The sequence below is a fragment of the Dendroctonus ponderosae genome, unplaced genomic scaffold, assembly GCF_020466585.1.
Source record: "Dendroctonus ponderosae isolate FM_Combo_2020 unplaced genomic scaffold, Dpon_F_20191213v2 Dpon_F_20191213_1, whole genome shotgun sequence".
NCBI lineage: Eukaryota > Metazoa > Arthropoda > Insecta > Coleoptera > Curculionidae > Dendroctonus > Dendroctonus ponderosae.
In genome coordinates this window covers 48,932,477-48,941,526 of record NW_026017110.1, presented here as the reverse complement: position 1 = coordinate 48,941,526, position 9,050 = coordinate 48,932,477, and the positions used below count along the sequence as shown (strand labels likewise).

Below are 9,050 nucleotides of genomic sequence, written 5' to 3'. Positions count from 1 at the left end.
GGCTCGCCGTGACCGGGAAAAATCGGTTCAGCCTCCCATGAAAAGTTATCACTTCAACAATAGCAATAATTAAATTAAAAGATAATACTAATCAATACAAAACAACAAAAATCTGCTATTTAATAAGTTTACTTATTTTGTAAGATTCAAAATTGTTGACCGGTACTTCCGATCCAGAAGATCTTTATCCAGAGAAATCGAATATATTTTCAAGTTTATAGTGTAATTTACATATTCTAACGAAAGTACAACATTGAAATATATACAGTAAGATGTAAATATTTTGATGGGGCTTAAACAGGGTGTCCCACCGAGAACCGCCGCTACCGATATCTGGCAAACTGTAATTAGGAGAAATTTGACAATTGGACAGTGTGCCGAAGCCAAATTTTGACCCAGAAGCTTCGAAACCAATCACAGATACTTGTGAGACAAATAGGATTTACAACAAGAAGACATGTTGCCACTCCATTCATTCCTTTCATTAAAACATAGTCTAACACACAATATAAGTCATAGTCTCTCTTCAGTAAAACCAAAGAAAAAACAGTGAACGCGCTGCACCGCTTAAAAGCACCGCTAGCGAACTTGAACTAACAGTGTGTTGAGTGTATGAGTTGTTGCCGCTGTCTAAGTTAACGAGTTATAACTCATCGGCTAATAAGTCATGTATTAAAGCTTTACGAGACCCGAGACTGGATTGGTCCTGCGAGACTCTTGCAAAAGTCTTGATCTCGCATACATAGTCTTGGTCTTGGTCTTGCAAACCAAAGGCAGTCTTGATCTTGGTCTGACTAGTCTCGCCCATCACTACTAGAGGTATGCGATTCGAATCTTTTTAGTGATTCGTACCATATAGATTGGTATCAAGAAAAGATTATTTCCAGGAGATTCGCTCATTTCGCATCGATACAATCGACCGAAGCCGCCAACATTCGTATTAGTTCGCATTAGGTATCGGTACTCATGATACTAAAACTAATGTGGTGGTACAAAAGACAATCTACATGTCCACGTTTATTCCATTTAATGAAAAAAAGATTGGGCATTGTAGCAACTTCCGTACCAGCAGAGCGGATATTCTCTAAAGGAGGTCTAACAATTGATGAAAAGCGGTCAAGATTAGGTAGGTAGGTAGATTAGGTAATGCAAAACATGTGCCAGTTTAATTACGTTTGTACATTCTATTCACAAGCAAGGATCTATCCCTGCCTCTAAAAATGAGGTTGGCAAAGTGCTATGTGTTCCCAATTCTGCTCTACGGAGCAGAAGGATGGACAACGACGGAAGCCATAATGAAAAAAATTAAACGCCTTTGAAATGTGGATATACCGCCGTATCCTCAGAATCTCGTGGACTGACCACATAAATAATAAAGAGGTGCTGCAGCGAATTGGGAAAGAGAGATAAATTAGACTCACAGTTAAATAGAGGAAACTGGAATACCTCGGACACATAATGAAACATCAAAAATATCGTCTACTCCAGTCAATAGCTCAAGGAAGGACCAACGGTAAAAGAGGACCAGGAAGGAAAAGACACTCATGGCTGCAAAATCTACGCCAGTGGTTTGGACTTACATCTATACAGCTATTTAGAAATGCCGTCAATAAAATTAAAATTGCCATGTTGATAGCTAACGTTCGCGACGGATAAGGCACGCTAAGAAGAAGTACATTCAATTATTTTTAAAATTTTCTTTTTAGTTAGATATACTTATCTGTTGAGTATTATTTTATTTTGTAATACCAAATAATTAATATTACGAATCTCTCTTTTTAGGGATTCGTACCATTCGTATCAATGATACAAATCATACGAATCCTACCCATCTCTAATCACTCCTGGGCGAGCTCTCGACATTTGTGTCTTTCAAATTTCCATTGAGCAAAGATAAATAACTGCTTACCTACGAAGAACATGGCCAGGCCCCAGCCGAATGATCCAAACATCCTCTGGTTGCTGTAGGTGTCGGCGTCCTCGCCTAGAATCGTGATTACAGCGGAGTCTGCCAGTGTGATGGCGGGCGCAGCGAAAAATTCCCCAATGATGATCAGAAGCATCAGCAGAAAGAAGGCCTTCTGAATGTCCGTGGTCTTGTAGACGATCGTGGAGATGATGGGTTTCACCCAGGCGCCATGCTCCGCCTCCTTGTAGTTGGAGGCGTAGCCCACTGTCACTGGGGACTGGCCCGCGCTGATATTGTACAGAGCCCTGGTCGAGCGTACACGCCTTTTATAGCTGAAACACCGAGTAGATAATAGATACTTATAAAGAGAGGACAGGCAGACAAGAGGACACCAAGTAGTCCTCTAGTCATTTCATCTACTTTTTAGGGGGCAGGCTTCCAAGGAGTAAACTTACCTTTCGTGCAGAACCGTATCGGGCACCGAGCGCTTGTTGACCAGATGCTGGGACACTTCAGGCACTGTGAGCACTGGCGAGTTGTTCAGGGAAGTCATGCAAGAAATGGCGGGCGGCTGAATAGAACCCAAGGGTACGGTGAAAATAATCCAGCACGCGATGGAGGCCAACAGCAGCACTTTGCCCTTCTGCCACCGGTCGGCCAAACTGCCCCAGAACGGGGCGGCCAAGAACTCCACAAAGGGGCGCGATCCTATGAGGAAGCCGCTCTGGGTGGCGTTCATGCCCATTTGCTTGAAATAGACGCCCATGAGCGGAAACAGCGATCCGAAGGCGGAGTAGAAGAAGAAGTAGAAGCTCTTGACCACCAAAAGCTCGGGATCGACAGGACCGAACACGTGCTCCAGGATGTCGGATTTGCCTCTGATTTTGTGGGTGGCCTCCTTCGGTTCCGGGTAACTGAGGCAAATGTGCGTTGGAATGAGCAGGAGGAGATTGGGTCAATCGGACAAGACTTACAGGGAAGGGTCGACTTCGCCTTGGGCTTCGGGGTCCACCAAGGGCCTGGGCGCCTTTGGAGGCGCCGCATATTCCCTGCCCTCCTGCATCGTCAGTCCGCGGTTTTTCTTGCTGGATTTTAACGCGAAACACTGTCGACCGATTTTCCTGCACGCCAAAATCGCGGTCGATTCTCCGCGTTGCAAGGTGAGGGTTGCGACGCGCAGGATCGATACGCCGGCGTTATTATTAAGGGTGTTACGCAGCCCCATTCAACTTGTAAACCTGTATATGGAATTGGAATTCTGACAGAGTCAAAAGTTCCGTCTGAATGAGCTTTCGCTGATTATTTAATGTCAAAATGAATCATGAAAGATTCCACGATGATATCGAAGAGCTCCAAAGTGAATGGTCTCGGCTCAAAAGCGCCCACCACCAGATCGGCCCTAGCGGAGCTGGCAGAGCCGCTGGTGTCGGTTCCCCCAGATGGAGGCTGGGGCTGGGCAGTGATGGTCGCCGTCACGTTTGTCATGTTCTGCGTCGATGGTCTCGGCTACTGCTTCTCCATCTTCTTCGAAGAAATGATGCGCGACTTCCACTGCGAGCTGACCGACATCGCTTTGCTATCGGCTCTGTCCGGCGGGTTCTACTATCTCTTCGGTTCGGTCTGGCAAAGACGTTTCCCTTGCGGAGTGAACGACAATGCTGTTCTCGGTTTCAGGACCATTAACGTGTTCGATCGTGAACCGGTTCGGGTTCCAAGTGGTGGCCGTGTTTGGAGGCGCTCTTTTGGCCGGGGTCTATCTGCTGGCCTCTTTCACCACTTCGCTGCCTCTCTTCTTGACTCTGGTCGGGCTGATGGGAGGCTGCGGGTTCAACTTGATCTACACAGCTTCGCTGGTTTCCATCGGGTTCTACTTTGAACGCTGGCGCGCCTTAGCGATGGCTGTCACCTGCTGCGGATCTTCGCTCGGTAAGTACCATTTTCGACCCTTGAGAGCTAGGACTGGGTAACACTGTGTTCAGCTGCGCTTTTGGGCTGTTGCCACTGTCTGAGTTAATGAGTTTTAGCTCTGCAACTCCTACTGTTGAACTAACTGAGTTACCCGGTTTTTGGCTCTAAACCAGTACCGTGCTCATAGTGTTTGGCACAACTTCGACAGCCCGAAGTGACTATTTGTTGTGCCGAGTTCTACGGGCACGATACTTATTTCTGAAAAAAACCTGTCGAGTGGCCAGTTGAGTGTTTATTGGGTTGAAACCAGTGACTCCAATCGCATTAGGCACTTTTGGATGTCACTAAATGACTTTGTTCCATCACCAGTAGATTCGCAGAAATCGATAATGATCTTTTGCGCTCATTTTACTGCTGATGTTGGTGCGAATATGAAACTTTCCACTTGGTTTAAGAAAAAAGTTAAGGGCAGAAATGCATTTTGAAGCGCAGTTTAAGAAAAAACACTCTCAACCCAACTTGGAAATTTGTCAAATCGTCCCCGATAATATCACAGAAAAACAAAACTTTCAAAATCCACAAATTAGTGAGCGCCCTTTCCAACACACGCCTTGGCCACGTTCTGACCCACTCGGTTAGGCCAAACTGAATTTTTTTTAAATTCCGACGCAATTTACGCACACTCTCTTTTAAATTTGAGTTGCCACCTGACGATGGCTCAAAAGCAAATCGTTCCCCATCCCAAGACAAAAATGCGCTCGTTCCAATCCTTGCCTTGGCATCAAGCCATCTCACTCACTTTGGCAGAAATTATGTTTTTTAATTAGCCGCAACTAGATTTCAAGTCTCTTGAACTAGTATCCAGAAAAAAAAACGCTGTCAACCGGTCAATTGATTAGTGTTTGCCTTAAAAACATCTCTGTCGCCCTCGATGATATCCGCATAACTTTCGCTTGTGCTTCTTGTCGCTCGAAAATTCAAAAACGAACGCTACAGGATCAAATTTTACTAGGGCTGGATAACACTGTGTTGAGTTGTTGCCCCTCTCTCAGTTAATGAGTTATAACTCATTTATTAAAGCGCATTAAAGCGTTACGAGACCCGAGACGAGAAAACGGGGTCACCTCATTTTTTATAAGTGACGTTTTTCCAGCCACGAAACTGAGTTACTGGGTCAACTCCTAAAAATTCATTCAAAATTCGCTTAATTCGAAAACGTCTACCTTTGGAGCCTAAATATTCGCAATTTACACTGTAGCGTTTCAATTTCAAACTACAAGTTTCAACTTGCAAACTCTAGAAGTAGAATTCTCACTTTGAACTGAAATTACCTACTTGCTACTTSAAAGTTCTCGTAAAGCTCCAAACTCTTCAATAAAACTACTTTAAACGCGAAATATCTTGATTCCGTTTAAGTCATTTCTAATGATAAACCTTCGATAATCCTCATTTTTGTTGTTTTGCCGCTACAAATTATTTGGAGCTGAAAATTCCACCAGGTTCGATTGTAAAAAGGTTTTATCTCTTCAGCTTGCGAGCGTAACAGCTCAAAATGTGCACACCACTACCCTGAGCCTGGTGAATTCAATTAATTTTCAGAAGTTGGCGCAGTGCTACGCAAATGGCTTAGTGCGCCAACCCTACGCACCGGCGGAATAACTCAGTTCCGTTGCCGGGAAACGAAGCTTGATGACTTTTTTTACTTGTTTTAAGATTTACTTTAAGGGCCATTTATTAATAATATTTTTAATATTATAGAAGAAGTTACTCCTTCTAAATGCACAATTTTCTAAAGTTCCACTTAAAAATACTGACAATCTGAAGCTACTTTTGTTGAGTAACACTCGTCTCCTTCGTGGATTTGTAAAAAGTTTTAAAATCCCTTTCCAGCTTCGAATTTGGGACAAAAATCAAATAATTTTCTATCAAAAAACGAGCTAAATAAGCGAAAGTTTATAATAAATTATTTGGAAAACTCAGCACTTCCCTTCCTCTGAAAAATGTAGAGTTTGTTAAAAAAAATGTTTTTTTAGTTTTGACTGATTTTTTTTGCTTTGCTTTCTACTCAAAAACCCTCTATTTTGTAGAGTATAACATACAAAAACTGACAATCGGGATGTGGTTTTACGCGAAAAATTACAATATATATTTACAGCTTTGTAGAAATTTTACAAAGCTTTTTTCGAATTCGAATTAGGGACGAAAACGAAAATAAATTTATCCCGTTTTTTCCCGGAAACTATTAAATCTTTCGCAAAAACCGATCACAAAACTAAAAGTTTTAAATCAGAAACGCAAAATCTTAAGGTATTTTCTGCGAAATTTTATGAAATAAATTTCGAATCCTTCGTCGCTTTCTAAAAAGTTTTGAAATCTTCTTCCAGCGTCGCATTTGGAACAAAAATCAAACAATTTTCTATCAAAAAACGAACAGAATAAGCGAAAGTTTGTAACAGATTATTTGAAAATCTCGCCATCTCCATTCATCTGAAGGCTGTAGAGGTTTGTTTTTTAATGTGGTTTTTTAGCTTTGACTGAATTTTTTGGTTTATTTTTTATTCAAAAACGCTCTATTTTGTAGAGTTTCACTTAAAAATACTGACGATCTGGAAGTCTTTTCTGCGAAAAATTACAAGATAAATCTATAGCTTTGTACGAATTTTACAAAAACTTTTTTCAGCGTCGAATTCGGGACAAGAACGAAAATAAATTCCTCCCGTTTTCCCCGAAAATTATTAAGGTTAAACCAACCACAACCAGAAACAAACCACAGCACTTAAAGTTTTTAAACACGCCTTGGCCACGTTCTGACCCACTCGGTTAGGCCGAACTGAATTTTTTGAAAATTCCAACCCAATTTACACACAGTGTCTTTTAAATTTGAGTTGCCACCTGATGATGGCTCAAAAGCAAATCGTTCCCCATCGCGAGACAAAAATGCCCTCGTTCCAATCCTTGCCTTTTCTCACTCACTTTGGCAGAAATTGTGTTTTTTGATTAGCCACAACTCGATTTTAATTCTCTTGAACCAGTGTCCAGGGAAAAAACGGTGTCAACCGGTCAATTGATTAGTGTTTGCCTTTAAAACATCTCTGTCGCCCTCGAAGATCTCCGCATAACTTTCGCTTGTGCTTCTTGTCGCTCGAGAATTCAAAAACGAACGCTTCTGGATCAAGTTTTACTAGGGCTGGATAACACTGTGTTGAGTTGTTGCCCCTCTCGCAGTTAATGAGTTATAACTCATTTATTAAAGCGCATTAAAGCGTTACGAGACCCGAGACGAGAAAAAGGGGTCACCACATTTTTTATAAGTGACATTTTTCCAGCCACGGAGCTGAGTTACTGCACCCGTCCTCAAACACGTTTGCGCAGCACTGCGTCAACTCCTTAAAACGTTACCCAGGCTTAATTCGAAAACGTCTGCCTTTGGAGCCTAAATATTCGAAATTTACACTGTAACGTTTCAATTTCAAACTGCAAGTTTCACCTTACAAACTCTAGAAGTAGAATTCTCACTTTGAACTGAAATTACCTACTTTCTACTTGAAAGTTCTCGTAAAACTCCAAACTCTTCAATAAAACTACGTTAAACGCGAAATATCTTGTTTCCGCTTTAGAGATTTCTAATGATAAATCTTCGATCCTCCTCATTTTTGTTGTTTTGCAATCGGTAGACAAGTATCTTGAGCACTTTCGTTCGTGCGGCTTTATAACGTAAAATAATCCCTACCGAGAGGGCAGAAACCATATGGTAACTGCGCGTGGCCAGGTGTCGCGGCATCAACACACAAGTGCCTTAAGACACAGTATCACTCAGACCCACTCTCAATAACACTGGAAATAATTTGCTTGAACCGTCCTGAGTAGGAGTGGTGGTTTTCCCAGCTCTCATGGTCCAGTTCTTCAGCGATTGGTCCTGGAGGAGCGTATTCCGAATGGTGGCTGGTGTGTTCGCAGTCTGCGCCGTGGTCGGCCTGGTCTTGAAGCCAATCAAAGCCGTCCGAGTGGAGCGCACCGTCCAATTCGGCCAGGTCTCCCAAAGGACGTCCATGTGTGGGTCGCGTTTAGTGTTCCATTCTAGGACACTCACCTAATCACCTAATAATTTCTGTTCAATTTAATTCGATTTTAAAGACACCTTGAGCACCGAATCGGAGCTGAGGTTTGGCACCGGGCTGGCGGCAGTGTTCCGCCGCTTTAGGAACGCCTTTTTTCCCACTATTTCTGAGGCGAGCGTGCTGCCGCATGGCAGTCAAACTAGTAGCACCGCTTACAGTTTCTTCATGCCTGGGTAAGGGCTATTTTTACAGCTTCTATGCAATGTGTTCCCAAATGGACGATTTATGAACTGCGCTGTTTCAGACATTACGAGGACGACATGGGCTCAACTTACCTGAAGCCCTTCAGTCAGGATAGCATTGCAGGCGCTCCGAGCGCCAATGGAGGCGCTTCCCCCTCAAACAGCCAGCAGGAGGTGCGTGGTACTTGGGCCGCCAACTGCAGGTGACACGAAATGTGTGCGCAGGGCTTGAGAGCAGGATCTGAGCGCAACAGTCGCACCTTTTAGGTTCTGGTGCTGCTGTAGGGCGAGTGCCTGCTGCAGGCGTCCGCTGTCTTTCACCAACGTTAATCGGCCGCTCTATCGGGACGACATTTTTTATGGCGGCTCAGTCTATCGGCTGCCGCACTACTCCAACGCTTCCGTTCCAGGATCAAAAGTGAGTTGTGGTTTCCTCCTAGCAGTTGGTTCTGTTTGGGCTAGGCCTGGGTAACTCAACGAATTTTTAGGAGTTGGCGCAGCGCCACGCAAATAGCTTGGTACGCCAACACAACGCACAGGCGCAGGAACTCAGTTCCCTTCCCTTTTTGAGATTTATTTTAAGGGCCATTTATCAATAATGTTTTTAACATTTCTTCAAAATTTCAGAATTTTCCAGTTTTCGCGAAGTTACTCTTTCTTCTAAATGCTCAATTTTCTAAAGTTGCACTTAAAAATGAGGGTATTTTTGGCGAAAAATTATGAAATACATTTTATTAGAACTTTCGCTTCCTTCGTCGCTTTGTAAAGTTTTGAAATACTTTTCCAGCTTCGAATTTGAGACAAAAATCGAATAATTTTCTATCAAAAAACGAACAGAATAAGCGAAAATTTATAATAAATTATTTGGAATAATAATACTTCGTATGATAATCTGTCCGTTTGAAGTGTGCAATTATCGAAAAATTACAGCGG

At 42.9% G+C, this 9,050-nt stretch overlaps 3 protein-coding genes across 6 annotated transcripts in view; 1 reads left to right on the top strand and 2 right to left on the bottom strand.

Annotated features, from left to right (window-relative positions):
- The window catches only part of LOC109532961 (major facilitator superfamily domain-containing protein 6), a 9,249-nt gene extending 6,115 nt beyond the window's left edge, over nucleotides 1-3,134 (bottom strand). For both annotated transcript variants that reach the window (XM_048666213.1, XM_048666219.1), the window contains exons 1-3: nucleotides 2,884-3,134; nucleotides 2,365-2,823; nucleotides 1,910-2,241 (exon numbers count right to left, since the gene is read on the bottom strand). In XM_048666213.1, the coding sequence (XP_048522170.1) occupies nucleotides 1,910-2,241; nucleotides 2,365-2,823; nucleotides 2,884-3,134 (1,042 nt within the window). The remainder of the gene's footprint in view (nucleotides 1-1,909; nucleotides 2,242-2,364; nucleotides 2,824-2,883) is intronic.
- LOC109532967 (monocarboxylate transporter 7) overlaps nucleotides 1-9,050 on the bottom strand; it is a 21,073-nt gene that overhangs the window by 9,528 nt on the left and 2,495 nt on the right. The gene's annotated exons all lie outside the window — the stretch shown is intronic.
- Nucleotides 3,231-8,011, top strand: LOC125504373 (monocarboxylate transporter 3-like). The gene is made up of 3 exons (XM_048666242.1): nucleotides 3,231-3,522; nucleotides 3,584-3,835; nucleotides 7,685-8,011. The coding sequence occupies exons 1-3, from the start codon at nucleotides 3,231-3,233 to the stop codon at nucleotides 7,909-7,911; spliced, it is 771 nt and encodes a 256-aa protein (XP_048522199.1). The 3' UTR covers nucleotides 7,912-8,011.

Bases quoted from the DNA above. Each gene is read 5' to 3' on its own strand.
- LOC125504373 (XM_048666242.1), top strand. From the start codon at position 3,231: ATGAAAGATTCCACGATGATATCGAAGAGCTCCAAAGTGAATGGTCTC. The intron at 3,523-3,583 runs GTTCGGTCTGGC...TCTCGGTTTCAG, and splicing joins CGGGTTCTACTATCTCTTCG to GACCATTAACGTGTTCGATC. The intron at 3,836-7,684 runs GTAAGTACCATT...CGTCCTGAGTAG, and splicing joins CTGCTGCGGATCTTCGCTCG to GAGTGGTGGTTTTCCCAGCT.